At 40.8% G+C, this 16,787-nt stretch overlaps 2 protein-coding genes and 1 non-coding gene across 9 annotated transcripts in view; 2 read left to right on the top strand and 1 right to left on the bottom strand.

The window, feature by feature from the left end:
• Exosc7 (exosome component 7) overlaps positions 1-8,293 on the bottom strand; it is a 42,178-nt gene extending 33,885 nt beyond the window's left edge. Inside the window, exon 1 of one of the 2 annotated variants that reach the window (XM_006990795.4) lies at positions 8,144-8,293. In XM_006990795.4, coding sequence (XP_006990857.1) covers positions 8,144-8,200 — 57 coding nt within the window. In that variant the 5' untranslated portion in view covers positions 8,201-8,293. Of the gene's footprint in view, positions 1-7,797 lie in introns of both variants that reach the window. The other variant, XM_042281937.2, reaches the window with a different exon arrangement.
• Positions 8,294-8,336: 43 nt separating this feature from the next.
• Zdhhc3 (zDHHC palmitoyltransferase 3) overlaps positions 8,337-16,787 on the top strand; it is a 52,098-nt gene continuing 43,647 nt past the window's right edge. For 5 of the 6 annotated variants that reach the window (XR_013052526.1, XR_013052525.1, XM_006990796.4 and 2 more), the window contains exon 1: positions 8,337-8,476. The gene's annotated coding sequence lies outside the window, so the exon portion shown is untranslated. Of the gene's footprint in view, positions 8,477-14,182; positions 14,521-16,787 lie in introns of those variants that run through there. The other variant, XM_076575531.1, reaches the window with a different exon arrangement.
• LOC121831230 (small nucleolar RNA SNORA2/SNORA34 family) lies at positions 15,298-15,390 on the top strand. Its single transcript, XR_006074606.1, has one exon. It is a non-coding gene; the product is annotated as a small nucleolar RNA SNORA2/SNORA34 family (small nucleolar RNA).

The raw sequence follows: 16,787 nt of genomic DNA, 5'->3' as shown, positions 1-16,787 counted from the left end.
AGGAGGTAAACGTTCAACTGTTAGGAATTGGGACATTATCTCAGGTGAAACAGAGTGCAAGATGGCTCGAATGTATAGGTCCAGAAGGACAGAGAGGAAAATTAAAACCATATGTGGCTAACATAACTATGAACCTGTGGGGTCGAGACTTGTTGCAACAATGGAATACTCAGATTAACATCCCTCCAATCTCAGAAACAAATCATAAACTAGCACATGTTACTGAGAGAAATATTAGAAGATATTGTTCTAATGAGTGGTCACCAGCCATCCATATTATACAAGAACAGGGCACAATAACTGATGATCTTCCAAAGACACCAACAGCTCTACCTTTAAAATGGTTAACAGACAAGCCTGTATGGGTCCAGCAATGGCCTTTAACAACAGAGAAACTCCAGGCTTTAGAAGAGCTGGTAGAAGAACAGTTAAATGCTCAGCATATTGAAGAATCAACCAGCCCTTGGAATTCTCCTGTATTTGTTATTAAAAAGAAATCTGGTAAATGGAGAATGGTAACAGACCTTAGGGCAATTAACAAAGTAATTCAGCCAATGGGTTCTCTACAATCTGGGATGCCTTTGCCTACTCTGTTACCAAAAGGATGGCCTCTCATAGTTATTGATTTAAAAGACTGTTTCTTTTCAATACCCTTACAAGAAAAAGACAGAGAAAGATTTGCTTTTACATTGCCTACTTATAATAATTCTCAACCGGTTAAAAGATTTCAATGGAGGGTCCTCCCACAGGGAATGTTGAATAGCCCAACTCTGTGCCAATATTTTGTACAACAGCCATTGGAAGTGATACGTAAAAAATTTCCTAAATCTATAATTTATCATTATATGGACGATATTTTACTAGCTGACTCAAATGCAGATACTTTAGAAATAATGTTTGAAGAAGTAAAGAAAATTTTGCCTCGCTGGGGATTACAAATTGCTCCTGAAAAGATACAAAGAGGAGATTCTATTAATTATTTAGGATATAAAATAGAGCTACAAAAAATTAGACCCCAAAAGGTGCAAATTCGGAGAGATAGACTACAGACTCTTAATGACTTTCAAAGATTATTTGGAGATATTTCTCATCTACGAACTATTGTTGGGGTAAAAAATGATGAACTGACTAATTTGTTCAAAACCTTAGAAGGTGACAAGGACTTAAATAGTCCAAGAGAATTATCACCTGAAGCTGAGAAAGAATTAGCATTGGTAGAAAAGAAAGTGCATGAAGGACACGTGAATCGTATTGATCCAAAGCTGGATTGCATTTTGGTTATCTTACCTTCTAGGCGTTCTCCTACTGGAATATTAATGCAGAGGGAAGATATTATATTGGAATGGATATTTTTACCAAATAAACCAAATAAAAAATTAAAAACTTATGTGGAAAAAATCTCTGACTTGATTTACAAAGGAAAATTGAGACTTCGTCAATTAGCAGGCATAGACCCAGCAGAAATTGTCGTACCATTAACTAAGGAGGACATTGAAAAATTATGGACAGAAAGTGAACCTTGGCAAAGAGCTTGCAGTAATTTTTTGGGAGAAATTAACAGCAAATATCCCAAAAGCAATAGAATTGATCTTATAAAGAGAGCTGAATGGATCTTGCCTCGAATTGTACGGCAAAAACCCATATCTGGAGTTCGTACATTTTATACAGATGCCAACAAAGAAGGAAAGGCAGGTTACAAATCAGAAAATTTAAGTAAAGTGGTTCAAAGTCCGTATAATTCAGTGCAAAAATCAGAATTGTATGCTATTCTGTTGGTATTAATGGATTTTTCAGAACCTCTCAACATAGTAACTGACTCTCAGTATGCTGAAAGAGTGGTGTTACATATTGAGACTGCAGAATTTATCCCTGATGCTTCAGAATTAACTTCACTATTTATTCAATTACAAGATACAATCAGGAAAAGGAATCATCCTTTATATATAACTCACATTCGATCCCATACTGGTCTGCCAGGCCCTCTAGCACAAGGCAATGAAGAGATTGATAAATTATTGATAGGAAATGTGCTGGAGGCCTCAGAATTTCATAAAAAACATCACGTTAATAGTAAAGGTTTAAAAAAGGATTTTTCCATAACCTGGCAACAAGCCAAAGAAATAATAAAGAAATGTCCTACTTGTTCCTTCTACAATCAGACGCCATTACCAGCAGGATGTAACCCAAAGGGTACTCAGAGAAATGAAATCTGGCAGATGGACGTGTTTCACTTTGCAGAATTTGGAAAATTGAAATATGTACACCACACTATCGATACTTATTCAGGATTTCAATGGGCAACTGCTTTGAGTTCTGAAAAAGCTGATTCTGTAATCACTCATTTGCTAGAAGTTATGGCCATCATGGGTATACCTGCACAAATCAAAACTGACAATGCTCCATCATATGTCTCTGTTAAAATGAAACAGTTTTTTGCTTATTACAATATAAAGCATATTACAGGCATACCACATAATCCTACAGGTCAAGCAGTTATAGAAAGATCAAACAGAACTCTAAAGGATATGCTAAATAAACAGAAATGGGTAACAAAAACCCCCAGAAATAGACTGCATAATGCTCTTCTAACTTTGAATTTTCTGAATGCCAATGAGAAAGGAACAACAGCTGCAGAGAGACATTGGATAATAGAAAAAACTACAGAATTAAATCAGCCTATATACTTTAAGGATGTGCTGACCTCAGAATAGAAACCAGGGTATGTATTACATTGGGGACGTGGTTTTGCTTTTGTTTCTACAGGAGAAGATAAGCTGTGGGTACCATCAAAATTGATAAAGGTTCGATTTGAACAAGAGAGACCTCTTAATTAGAGGAGGTGATAGTTCATCAACCAGCATGAACATCCAATTTAAACTAACTTGTATCAATAAAACATGCCTTTTCATTTCATCAGATAATAACTTGCCAAAAAGGAACATCCCCAAAATTAGTCTTGGGGAAAAGTTTTTGTTTTTGTCTTTTAGGAGAATGAAGGTTAAGGAATCTGAAGAACACTGGACAAATGAGACAACTGAAGAAAAGGGACAAATCATCTATCCCAAGAAACAGAGTGAAACGGTGTATGGGTATATATTATCTAAAAAAAAAATTTTATGTCTACCTAAATGTTTGTTTCTGCTTTTCTCTAAAGATTTAACACTATTGGTCTTCTAACAGTCCCAGTTCAATTAAAATTTAAAGCTGACTTTGGAGTTGGAGAATGGCTCTCTCCTTCTTTAAAATCAAGCATGTTGTTAAAAGGAAAATGCAAACTCCCTGTATCATGCCAGAATAAGAGCCATCTTCTGCTATGGTACAGGACAAAAGCAAAATTAATTAAGAGACTATTCTATTACTAATCTCAACTCTTTGATTCTATTCTGATTCTTTAAACTTTTCTCAAAGTATAAATTTTATATCAAAATTTACAAGATTAATATATATATATACATTTTAAACTTTGTTAAGATATGAATGGTCACATAGAGTACTAACTAATTCTAGAAAAAAGGCTAGCTGCATATATATGTTTTTGTGTTCGAGTCTCTTATCAGTTTTCTGCAGGAAATCACGGCCAGGCCTAATATCAACTGAAGTCTCCAGAAAGAAGATGGGGCCCCACAACAACAACAATTCCACGTGGACAATAATAATATCATTAAGCTGACAAACATCATCCACAGATCAGCTTTGAACTACAAGGTGCTCAGAGCAATTTTGAGATGACTAGCTGAGATGATCCAGTCTCAAAGACTACTTGAATAAGGACTTGAGATAAACCCTGAACTTTGGCATTATACACAGACTGGATAGTGAAGGATATAGTTACCTCTCTTAGAATTTGACAATTAACCTAAAATTTTTCTTTCAGGATAAAGAAAACTTCGCCCATACCCAGCAGGAAGCAATTTTAAGAATACGACGCCCACATTCCCAAAGAGGTGGTGTGGGGCAGGTGGTTTTTTGGTCTTTTTAATGGGTTCTGGGTCTGGGATAATTTTCAGTATTTAGGGGGGTTGGTTACAAGTTATTGTCAAGGGTTAGGAAAAAGGCTAAGCAAAGGAGATTAGATTTAAGGTTCTTGTTTAAAAAAAAGAAAGAAAGAAAGAAAGAAAGAAAGAAAGAAAGAAAGAAAGAAAGAAAGAAAGAAAAGAAAGAAAGAAGGAAAGAAAGAAAGAAAGAAAAAAAGAAAAAAAGAAAAGAGAAAGACAATTACTAGTTTTAAATACTTTACATTGGATTGAATTGTTTTATATTGTACACAAATTTGAAACTGATATTGTTAGAAAATGCTATATGTATATTTCTAATTGTATTTATTCCATCCATTTAACAATGTAATGCAAATTTCTGATCCTTGAATGTTATTATTATCAACTATTAGGATATAAAGAAATGAAAGCTAGTAGTTAGACATTATCATAGAACTTGTAGTCATATTGGATATGTTTTAAAAATTGAGCAGAGATGTTTTAGACAGGTCATCTTCAAACCCTTCAGAGATCTACAGAATATGGCATTTAAAATGTTTTAATAACTTAGAAAATTTTTCTTTTTTGAGACATGTCGGCTCCTGGCAGTACCAATCTACTTTAGAGAAAATATGGGCATTGAAGAAACTGCATATGGAGTCAACTTTCATTCTGGCAAAAGTTAGCCACTGGACAACAAAGTATCCTCGAATCAACAGGACAAAATGGACAGACAGATCACGAAACAAGGGACTACTGATTCTTGCCAAAACAAGTGTGGTTATGGCTTTATCAAAAGGCATCTTCTGAGGCCAGGACAATATGGCCCCATCCCTGAAGTGGCCTTCGCATCCGGAAAAGGTACGGTGCCCTTTTCTTCGAAGGCAGCTTAACAGGCAGAGGGCCGATGGATTCTGTTGTACAATGGAACAGCAGCTGAAAGCTCATGCCTCTCAAAAGTAGACTGGCATTTAATAGAGGGATGTGGAGAAGAAGGGGATGCTGAGATGAAGCCATATATACACAGCCAAGAAGAATGGACAGCTGAATTAAAAAACTGTCAACAATTTCCAGAATTTAAAATCCTGAATCATGACAGGACACTAGTGGAATTCAGGTGTTTCTGGTACGTGGACTGCTCTCACCCAATGTGAGGTTGAACTGTTGACCTTGTGTACATCCTACTTCACAAATGAGTCTGTCAGATACACTAAGCCTATAGGCTGAAGATGATGCCCCAACACTGCGGAGAAACCTCAGGTGACTGCCCAGGCAGCTGGCTGTTTCTGTCAACTCACAAAATTTTTTTGGAAGTTGCTTGCATGCACTTCCTGTTTTTATTTTTGTTAGCTAATATTATTCCCTTCTTGGGTCTCTGAGGGAGTTGAAGATTAGTTAGTTATAGTTGAAAATTAATTAGGATAGAAAGTACATTAGATACATCTTGGAATTATCAAAATAGGATAGATAATGGAATTATTTTCTCTGATTCGTCAAATACCTGTTTAGGTATTTATTACTTGTATATATTGTATATAGTTATTGTACTTTTGTATATAGTTTTTCTTTTGTTAGTCATAACCTTTTGCTTTTTTTCTTTTTATTAAAATAGAAAAGGGGAAATGTGGTGGTAATCTAATTGTATTGAAATATTATTTTGATTTGTACTGAAATATTAATTTGATTGTATGTTAATAAATAAAGTTGTCTGGGGGTCAGAGCTATTAGAGCCATAGCAAGAGTGTGGCGGTGGTGGCACACGCCTTTAATCCCATAGATATCTGTGTGTTCAGGGTCAGAGCTATTAGAGCCATAGCAAGAGTGTGGCGGTGGTGGCACACGCCTTTAATCCCATAAGATCTCTGTGTGTTCAGGGATACAGCCAGCATTGGAGACATATGCCTTTAAGACCTAGGGGGCTGTACATTCAGACAGTGACGAGGCAGTCATGTGTTTGGGTTTACAACCAATGAGAAGGCAGAACAACATACTTTAAAAATACGAACCGAGAGGAAGTAGGTCTCTTTTCGCGAAGCTGGGACAGCAGGAGGAAGGGTGAGATTTTAGCTCTGAGCTCTGACCTCTCGGCTTTCTCTTTTACATTGTTTCTGTGTTTCTTATTTAATAAGACGGTTGGTTACATCTACAAGGATAGACCAGGAAAAGCCCACTGAGCTTACAGCTCCAGTGGCCACCTGAGTTACTACCCACCCTCCACAGGGTCAGAGGTAAGTGCCACATAGAGGGTGACCTGCTCTTTCTGTAACAAACCACTAGCAGCCCAGACCAAGTCTCTCAGTGGAACTGGATCTCTGATCAAATTAAGAGTTGTTAAACTAGCCCAACATAATAGCACACATCTTTGTACCCAGCACTCAGGAGGCAGAGGCAGGTAGATCTCTATGAGTTTCAGGACAGCCAAGGTACATAGTGATACCCTGTCTCAAAAAAGCAAAGAGTCGTTAGGACATAATGTGATAGAGAGGATGGAGAGGGGATGGAGAAGCCATGCAAAATTAAAGGTACAGGGGTTGGGGGCGGCTGCACAGATTTCACCAAGATGGAAGGGAAGCAAGTGGTCACTGAGAAAGAATATAGTTTGGCAAAGAAAAGTAGATGAATTACCAGAGATAGTCACTGATCGTTATGGTTATTTTGAGAGAAGGTACTTTGAAGCTGTATGGAAGCTTTCCAGTTCTTACAGTGAACCCACTTTTTCTTCAGGTCATTTAATATTTCCTCAATTTGAAGAATTTAAATTTCAACAGCTCTTAATGCAGTCACCATGAAGGCTAATGATGTGGAATGAATGGTTTAGGACAAAGCCACACTTCTGACAAAACAAAAACAAATAAACAAACAAAAAAACTGAAAGGGAAGCAACAATCGCCCCCAGGGCTGATTCCCACACCAGGGCTGACCACTTTAACATTCCCTCACAACACCATTCTGCATAATACCCCACTATTGCTAATCTTGAACTGAAAAGCTAATGAGTTTAGTGGATTTTATTAATCAGGGTTAATAATATGCAACCTATTGACTAAATATTGGCATTTCTTCTCTATAAGGAGCACAGAAGATAACAGTATGTTATATGATTTTAAAGACCATGGCCTTCACTTGCATTATGGAGTTTAAATGGTAACAGGTTGCTTTAATCTGATGGCTACATCAAAGATCAACTGCAGAGAAAAGACTTGCAAGATATCAGACAGATGGTTGCCAGGTTAATACTCTTCACCGCTTTCTCTTGAATGTGCAAAAGTAGAACTGAGTCTACATTATGGTATTCGTTATAGCTACCCAGGAATCTAAGCTAAAACAGAAAAATCAACAACTATACCACTGTCTACCAGTCTGCTTTGAAAACAAATCTTCTCAGTCAGGTGGTGATGGGAATACAATGAGTCCCACACCAGCCTGGGATACAAAGACCCCCCATCCACCCTCCCACGCCCCCCAAAAGAGAAAAGGGCTGGGAATGCGGTTCAGTGGTAGAATGCCTGCCTAGCATGCACAAGACCATAAGGTTCAATCTCCAGTACCGGCAAAAGAAAAACAAATCACTCTCCATTCTTCCCCATTTGTAAGCAATACGCATGTGTGAATGTGATTTTTCTTGAGACTGGGTCTGTATAGCTCAGGCTGGTCTTAAACTCCTGATTCTCTTGTCTCCACTTCCCAAGTGCTGGGATTACAGGAGCTAGCCACCAAGGCCTTGTGCATGCTAGGCAAGCATTCTACTACTGAGGTGCTACAACTGAGGTTCCCTTCTTTCCTTCCCTTTTCTGGGCGGGGGATGAGGGTGCTGTTAGTTTACATTTTGAAAGCCTTTCTCCCTCTGATGCATAGCCTCTGTATCTCTCGGTGCAAAGTCTGCAGACGTCCATCCACGGACCCGGATTCTGGTTACAGGATCTCAGGCACAGGCCCTTCAGTAAGAGGAGGCCGTAAGAACATTCCTCCACTAAGCAATAGTCTTAGGAGACGCCCACTGCTCCCTGATGGGCTAGGAATCTCCATCCCGAGAGCTGTAGAACCAAGGCATGCTGGATGCACGCTCGCCTCAGGCCGCACTAGGCCTCGGAGAGTCGGTCTCCGCTACACAGCCGCCCCGCACCTTCTCCCTCAGCGATAAGGCTTGCACCCAGAGCCGCCACCGCTACCTGTACTCCATGAACGATGTAAACCTTCTCAGCTTCGCTTAGTGCCACCGACGCCATGCTGTTCAGCTCACAGCGCGCCCTTGCGCGTCATCAGTTTGCGCCCCTCCCCACGGTGCCTGAGCGTCATCAGTCCGCGCGGTGGCCGCTCCCGCAGCCGCGGCTGCCGCCACCGCCTGGAGCTCCATGGGCTTCTCCTGCGCGCCGCCCGGTGTGAGGCCGAGTCCGGCAAGCCGCGGCGCCCGGTGCCCGAGCCATCGCGGACGCTGGAGGGTGGGCCCCGGGATAGGGGCAGCAGCTGGCGGCGCGGGACTGCGAGCTGCCTTCAGGTTGACGGTCAGTTTGGAGAGGAAGCCCCAGGAGGAGGGAGGTGCGGGGCCCCAGCCGGGACTCGGTGAGAAGCGCGCACCCTTGCGCCCTGGGGCCGGAGTCGAAGTAGCTGAGCTCGTGCACGTGAGATGCCTCAGAAAGGCGGAAGTCGTGCTGCTCATGAGGGAACATCTCCTAAACCCCCTTAGTTGGTCCCTAGGGTGGCTGAAAAGACTGTGGATCCCTCGTTAAGTCACTCTGGTCGGGAAGGGTCTGAGCTAGGAGTGGGGCTCCGGCTTCTCAGTTTACTTATTCCTCCCTCCACTCCAGAGGTCGATCTTTCTGTTGTCTCTTCCCTTATCTCTTTCTCCCTTACTGCCCATCATCAAATAGTGACCCAGGGCTTTGTGAGTTACCCTTGCCTCGTGTGGTTGCTGGAGTATTGCCCCAGAGAGAGTAGGGAGAGTGTCTTGGCGCTTCAGAATGCCTTGATGGAGGTGAGGGAGGTGGTTGGACAACTGCCTGGAAAAGAACCAACCCTGGAAGGAAATGGGACTTGGATATCTAGAAAGGATGCCTCCAAGGTGAAGCTGGGGTCATCGTGGGAGCTCTTTAAGAAAAAGAGATAGTATATGAACCGAGTTTTAAAGGAACTATGTGGGAAAATAGGAGGAATTGATTGAAAAGTCACTTATCTGATGATGTTTTATTTTTGAGGAAAGTAACCCTTCACAGCTTAATCATTAAGAAATAAAAAGTGGGAGCCACACAAACGCCTTTAATCCCAGTGTTTAGGAGGCGGATCTCTGTGAGTTCTAGGCCAGCCTACTCTACATAGTGAGTTCCAGGACATCCAGAGCTGCATAGTGAGACCCTGTCTTAAAGAACAACAACAAAAGAGGCGTTTCTTCCATATAGCTTCACAGCTAACTAAATAAACAGAACTTCTGACCATAGAATCTTCCAGGGCAGAAGGGAAGTCTGCTGTAAGCATAGCCACAGAACATGGTGCTTAGAGATGTAGTAGTGGGATCGCCAGGTGAGTCAAAAAAGTAACAGGAAATGCCTGACTATATTCCTAGGTCCTGAACTGTTAACTGTTGAGCCCTAAAATGGATGGTCTTTTCTCATTGATAGAGTGGACATGAATTTCCTGGGTCCATACATAGTACTACAGGTGCTCCTGAGAGAAGACTTCTCGCAGGGTTGTACTTTGCCCTCTAGGGTAACTGGGGAAAGTGAAACTGGACAGGTTTTCTTCCTTTTGTGGAGGAACAGGTGCCAAACTAAACACAGCACCTACACTCCATCTCTGTTTTTGGTTGGACAGTTAGATTCTGTGTGAGGAACTGGTGAAATAATAAGGACTCCTGCCATTAGTCAGGGTACCTTGTGCTAGAAATTATTGGGAAAATAAACCATTTTAATAGTATATAGAGGGGGGCAGGCTGAAGATTGTAAAGATGACTGCCAGTTGAAAAGTCAGAAAAGACACTAGCAGAAATGTTGAGTTTGATTACCATGGAGTCATTTTCCTGGGGGGGGGGGCATCTTTCAACATGTCTTTAAAAATATATAAGTGGTAGGACACTATCATGTGCAAAGGCCCTAGGTTCCCTCCACAGTACCACACATATACACCCTACCCTGACAACCAGCATCAGGTTCTTTGTGGAGAAGGGTCAGCATTATTTATTTGGTGACTAATTTTATGAGTGATATCTGATATTAGGTTCAGAAAGCCTAAGGAAACATAAACAATGGAGCTTATATTCTCTGCTAGAATGTTGGTAACATCTTCAGCTATTCCTCCTATGTGCCACGAGATCATTTTCATCATATTCATTAAGTTCATTAGATGTCTTTAGAGCTCATCAACTTATAGTTCTTTTTTGTTGAAACAATTCAAACATATTAGAACCAGAAAAAATAAAAGAACCAAGGATGGCACATTATATTGTGTTATACCAGTTTGCTTTTCCGTTTCTGTTAGGTTTTTTGTTTTCTGTTTGTTTTGTTTCATGCTGTTTGGTTGCTGTGTCTTTTATAAAACTCTATGCTCTATTAATTTTCTATGATACTGTGTGATGGTTTTAGTGTGTCAGAAACTTTACAAAGATTCAGTTCTCAAAATAGCCTTATGAGGACAATTTTACAGTTTGGAAAACAGGCACAGAAAACATAAGTGTCTGAGCAAAGTCACTGATCACATAACTAATAAGTAGCAGAGACAGGATTTGAGTGGAGGCTTTGTAGCTCCCAAACCTGCACTCGGAAATGTCACCTTCTGTAGCACCTCACAATCTCTGTGTCATCCATCAGGGGACCTAATGCATAAAGCCCATGTTTGTCTATCATTGAATTGTATCTCCAGGCCAACGGGTTTAATTTCAAAAGCAAGGATGGTTGTTCTAGCATGAACTCACTTATCTTGAATCCTATTTCTAGAACCACATGGAATGTGATGTTGATAAGTCTTGTGCCTGTTTTAGCCCGCCTCATCAGATAAATGAAAATGTTACATTGAACAGTAAAGCTAAACTCCAAGTAGCTAAGAAGAAAGCCCTCCAGAGCAGAGTCTGATAGATCTGGAATGAAGGAAAGGGTTGACTGTATAATGTACATGCTTGGAGAGCCAAACATTTCAGGAAGTGTTCTAATGCCTATGAATGCCTGACATTCTCATGGACCTAAAGACATGAAAAATCAGGCACTTGCTTAAAAGAAGTTTAGGATTTATTGTAGCTGAGGTGTTCAGGCCCTTGAGCTAGTGCATGAACCAGACAGTAAAATGAAATGCTTAATTGAGCCAGTTAGTAATTAGGGCTGTAATAAGGTGCTAATTGTTCAGGTCAAGCACCAAGTACAAAAGAGAAAGAGCTGCTGCTAACAGCAGTAACATCATATAAAGCAGAAGTAAATAAGTCCCACCCACCCCTGGTTCATTAAAGCTATAAAAGAGCCTGGAGCACTGCTGTGAACTCTTAGAAACTCAGCAAGGGGGTATTTTATGCCCAGTTGTAGACCAACCACGGCCAGATTTTAGGTATTTTCCTTTGTACTTTTACCTTTAGCCTCACAGAAGAACACCAAATGAGCTACTGTTTTTCCTAAAGATCTGTTTCCTTTGCATACTTTGCATTTGTCTCACCTGGCCTTGCATGAGTACTAGATATAAACAGCCTTTCATAATCTAACCATGGGTCTGTATGTCTTATCTTAGATCTTGTGATTTAGGATTATAGTGATAGAAAGCTTGATAGCAATACATGAGCCATGCATATTTCCCGTTAGAGAAAAGGTCTGCCGTGTGTCATTTTAAGAGGCTGGCCTGTCTGAGTCTCGTGAGATCATATGTGAGAAAATGAGTCACACATCCCAATTTCCAAGTGTAGAATACACACTTAAGAGCTGTGCTCAGAGTCTGAGGTCTAAAGTGAGGGTAATACTTGAGTATTGACATAGAAGGGAAAGGAGGTTGACACCTTTGAAAATGGTTTGCTTTCCTCTTGAGAAATTTCCTGAGACACTTGGCCAGGTCAGGTGAGAAAGCTAGAGGCAAATATTCTTGCTTTCATCATCTCAGCACTTCAGAAAAGCTAGGAAATCATATTTTTTTATAGTCTCCTCCAAACTGTAGCCTTCAGGATGCACAAACACTTGATTGAAGTCTAGATTTTTCTTTGCTGACTGAGGACATTGCTTGAGTTCCATTTCTTACCTTAACAAAGTAAGGCTAGTATCCACCTAGTCACAGTCCTGCTGTAATAAGTCTTGACCTTGGCATATAAAGTCTATTTCCAGACCAAGTCAGTAGCAAAGAATCCAGAAAGACAGGTTGGTTAGGAAGATATAAATCTGTAGTGAAAAGATTACTAGGCTTCTCATGCTGTAGATTGAGCTTTGCTGCTGACTTGCTTTGTGTCTGTAACCTTCTAGCCTCACTTTACTCCCAAACTAGTTTCTTGCTAGGTTGTAAAATTCATACTATATCCTGGATGTACAAAGATTTAAATATTGTCTAGATAGCTCAGTGGGTAGAAATGCCAGCCATCAACTCTAACAACTTGAGTTTGACCTCCAGAATCCACGTGGTAGAAGGAAAGAAATGACTCCTACAAGTCCTCGGACCTTTACATGCATCATGCATGATTTGTGTACACACATACACACAAGTAAAAAATGAAGAATTAAAAAGTAAGCACTGAGAAGACAGGACTCTGAATTCAAGGCCAGCCTGATGTTCATAGTGAGTTACAGATCAGGCCAAGCTATATAGTGAGACTCTATCCTAAAAATGTAAAAATAAATAAATATTGAAAATGGCTCAAAATGGTGTTTAACTTGGAGTGCTTGTTTGTAGCTAGAAGTTCTCCTGTCCTGCCCAGTCCCACAGCTGTTCAGTCCCAAATATACACACAGAGGCTTATATTAATTACACATTGTTTGGTCTGTTTCTTGCTAGCTAGCTCTTTCATCTTAAATTAATCCATTTCTATTAATCTATGTTTTGACACATTGCCATGGCCTTACCAGTCTGCTGTCATGTTGATCCTTGGCAGTGGGGCTGGCGTCTGCTCTGACTCAGCCCTCTTCTCCCTGTGTCTCTCTTGGATTTCCCACCTGGCTTTTATCCTGTCTTACCATAGGCCAAAACAGCTTCTTTATTAACCAGTAGTAGCAACACATATTCACAGCATACAGGAAAACCATCCCACAGCACTTGTTTGTTTGTCTGTTTGAGATAGAGTCTGTCTGTGTAGCCCTGACTGTCCTGGAACTTTCTGTGGACTATACTGGCCTCAAACTTAGAGAGATCTGCCTGCTTCTGCCTCCTGGGTGCTGAGATTAAAAGCATGCACTGCTACTTCCAGCCTAACTTTGGGCTTTTAAAGACTTCTCACATTTATCATTTTGTAATATTTGGTGGTTTTTATGCTGTTCTTATTTGTTAAGCTGTTTGAGACAGTCATGTGCAGCCCAGGCTGTCCTTTAACTCACTAAGTAACCTAGGATGATCTTGACCTAATGATTTTCCTGCCTGTACCTCTCAAATGCTGGGATTATAGGCCTTTGCCACTACACATGGGTTGTAGGTGCTGGGGATTGAACCCAGGACTTTCTGGGTGCTGAACAAACACTCTAGCAACTGAGCTAAACCCCAACCCCTATTTGATGTAGTTTGATAATGCTGTTTACACTTGTAAACACTAAAAATGCTTGGGAAAATCTAACAGAGACAGTTACTAGTGGGTTTCTTTTGAATATTAGTAAAGGATAGGGAAGGGGAGTTAAGCTTTTGGTCCCCCCGCCCAAAAAAAAACTAAGAAGTCAGCAAAGAAAATGTTGAATTTGGCATTGACAAGATTTCAGGATCAAATCCCTGCAGGGACCTTTGCAGTTAGCTTCATCTTTGCCCCCTTTTTTTGTAATCCTAGCACCCTAGCACTGGCTAGACTGTAGCAAGAGGACTGCAGGAGTTTGAAGCCAGCCTAGGTGTTTCAGGTTCCCCCATGAAGCTCTTCCTTATGCCTGGTATAAAGGGGGAACAGTAAAGACTTGAAAGCTAAACTCTCCCCTCTTGAAGACTAGTGCAGTTGAAAAACTGTTATTTCTAATCCTTGCAAGCTTCTGCTTTTAGTACTTAACAAAAGTCAGACCTTTGTTTGGGTGATGTCACAGTGGCTGTATGTCTGCACATGGCACAATGTGAGGCCAGGGGCCATCCTCAGCACTCTCAGGTGGGAACCTTTGCTTAGTTGGGCTTTGCGTGACATGGGTGGGCTTTCTCAGAAAAAGCTGTGTACAAACACTGGCCCATTAGGAAGTAGTTTCCAGCAGATTGTTGGTATTTAGTCTTAGACTGAGTCCTGGCTTAAGTGTCATGGCCTTCCCACCTCCTAGGTTAGAGCAGGATCAGTCTTGTAGATGTTGGGTTGGTGTTCCTCCAGGACCCCGCATCAATCTAGAATGCTTTTGTTCAGGCCTGCAGCTTTTAAAACTTATGCAGGGGGCTAGCCCACCCAATAGCACCTGCTCTTCATACCATGTGAGGGCAAGATGGCAAAACTGTAAGTAACCCAGGGCCTTGGTGCCAATATTGATGTCCCTCCCCTTTTTTGTTTTATTCATTGGTTGTGGTGAGCAGTTGAAAGCCAGCTTTGGAGGTGGATCCTGTCTCTACTGCTTCCTGGAGATGTGAACTTAGATTCTCCACGTTTCAGTTTCCTCATCAGTCAAGGAAAGAGGAAAGTGGAGCTTAGTGCCTACAGGATGGTATTGTTTGAGGATGAGACAGCACCGGTGCCTGCCAGTTAGTAAACACCCCCCACCCCCCAAATGTAGCAACAGTTTAGCCTTTTGGAAGCTACCCTCAGCGGCAGAAGACAATTCCTTATCAAGTAGATGATACATTTGTTTATGAAGGGCTTTTCAGACTGTGAGGTTATCTTACTCATTGGTATATATTCTTATGTGACTAGATTGGTGATTTATTGTTGTTCCCAATAGGAAGAATTTCTGCATTACAGACTGCCTACAAGGGGTTACTTCAGGGCAGTTGCCCTAGCAGCCAGTCTAGCAGATTGCAACAGGTATTGTTGGCCAGTCTCATAGAATGAGTTACCCTCCTCTGGTCATTTCATAGACACCCCAACTCCTTGAGCTTTGTTTCTGAGCACTGAACAGGCTGGCTCAAGTTTAGAAGAGGCTAGCTAGTCTCAGTGGGTCTCCAGGAGGCTGTGTTTCAAAGGACTTGTAAAATGGCTTCTGGAAGAAGGAATCCTTTATTGGTTTGGTTTGGTTGCTTTGCTTTTTGTTGTTGGGTGAGGCAGATATTGAGACCCAGGCTGGCCTGGGCCTAAAGAAATATCTTTCTATGATCTGTTGGACATTTCCAAAATTTGGAAATGTAATGGTCAATTAATTGGAAAGAAACATTTGGCTAAGAATAAAGGCAGAGTATGATGTGGCACACCTTTAATTTTAGCACTCAGAGGAAGAGGCAGGTGGATCTTATGAGTTCAAGGCTAGCCTGTTCTGCTACATAGTCAGTTCAGGCCTTGTCTCAAAAACAAACAAACAAAAAGAAAATGGCCAGTTGTGGGACCAGAGAGGAAACTTGGCTTACTATTTTCTGTTTTTTGGTGAAGGTTTGGGGCACAGGTGTGGAGTTTACTCCCCCCCCCCTCTTTTTTTTTTTTTTTTTTTTTTTTTTTTTTTTTTACATTAATTGAGGGTTGAGTGTGGCAGTCAGGGAGAAAACAATGCTGATTGTGTGGAGTTCCCATTAGGTAAGATAGCTAGGTCTGCCTGCCTGAACACCTTCCCTGGCAGGCATGAGGCAGCAGATAAGGTACCTTTGCTCTGTCAGGCTGTGGCCACACCCTTACGTTTGTGGAAAGTTTAGTGATTCATTCTGTTATGTTAATGAAATGTTTCAAACATAGCAATTCATTGTTCATTACTGGACTTTTGGAGTCTCATCAGAAAATGGGCATACATTTCACAATCATTTGGGATCCTTATACAAATTTAGGTTAAGTATAGCTCAGATAAATGAATTTTCTGCTTGCCCAGTTAATTCTTTTTTTGTCTTTTTAAGATTTTATGTATTCATTTTTATTTATGCATATGTATGCATTTGTACCTGATATGGATGCTGAGAATTTAACCCAGCTTCTCTGAAAAAGCAATAAGTACCCTTAATCACTGAGCTATCTCTCCAGCTCCCTCCCCACAACTTCCATTCATTTCTAAAGCATCTAGGACCTAGGCCATTCCTACCCATGAAGCTACTAGACTAGCTTGTGAATAAATGCTTTTGTAGAAATTGATGATTGATTCTAAAATGGCCTAAAAGAGTTCAATACCATATTCTTAAAACAGTTTCATTAAACAGTGGAAGTTGATGTTAATTCTCTAGGCACATTTCAAGAGAGTTGTGAAAAGATGCCACAGTGTTTGAGATGACATTTTTGTGACTGTGAGGATAGACAGTCACTTAACTCTGAAAGAAACTAGTTTAAACAGATATTACATGTTTAGGATGAGTTTAAGGGAGACAGCAGCCAGGCCCTGTCTTCCCACAGCATCCAGCATCGGAACCAGCCTAGGCCTCCCATTTAGGAGTTCCTGCTGCTTGCTGATGTGAAGAAGTGGATGAAAAAGATTTATCTATATAGTTTCTACTTATAGAGACCTAAATGGTTTAATCATGATATTTGTTTTGTTGTTACTGCATGTATATTTAGATGATCCTTGTCTTTAAAACTAGGGAAAAGAATTGCAAAAGATTTGAGTTAGCTTTACCAGCTCGGCTCATTGTCTTGCTACCAAG

The sequence above is a fragment of the Peromyscus maniculatus genome, chromosome 7, assembly GCF_049852395.1.
Source record: "Peromyscus maniculatus bairdii isolate BWxNUB_F1_BW_parent chromosome 7, HU_Pman_BW_mat_3.1, whole genome shotgun sequence".
In the NCBI taxonomy this organism is placed as follows: domain Eukaryota; kingdom Metazoa; phylum Chordata; class Mammalia; order Rodentia; family Cricetidae; genus Peromyscus; species Peromyscus maniculatus.
This window is presented reverse-complemented; position numbering and strand designations above follow the sequence as displayed.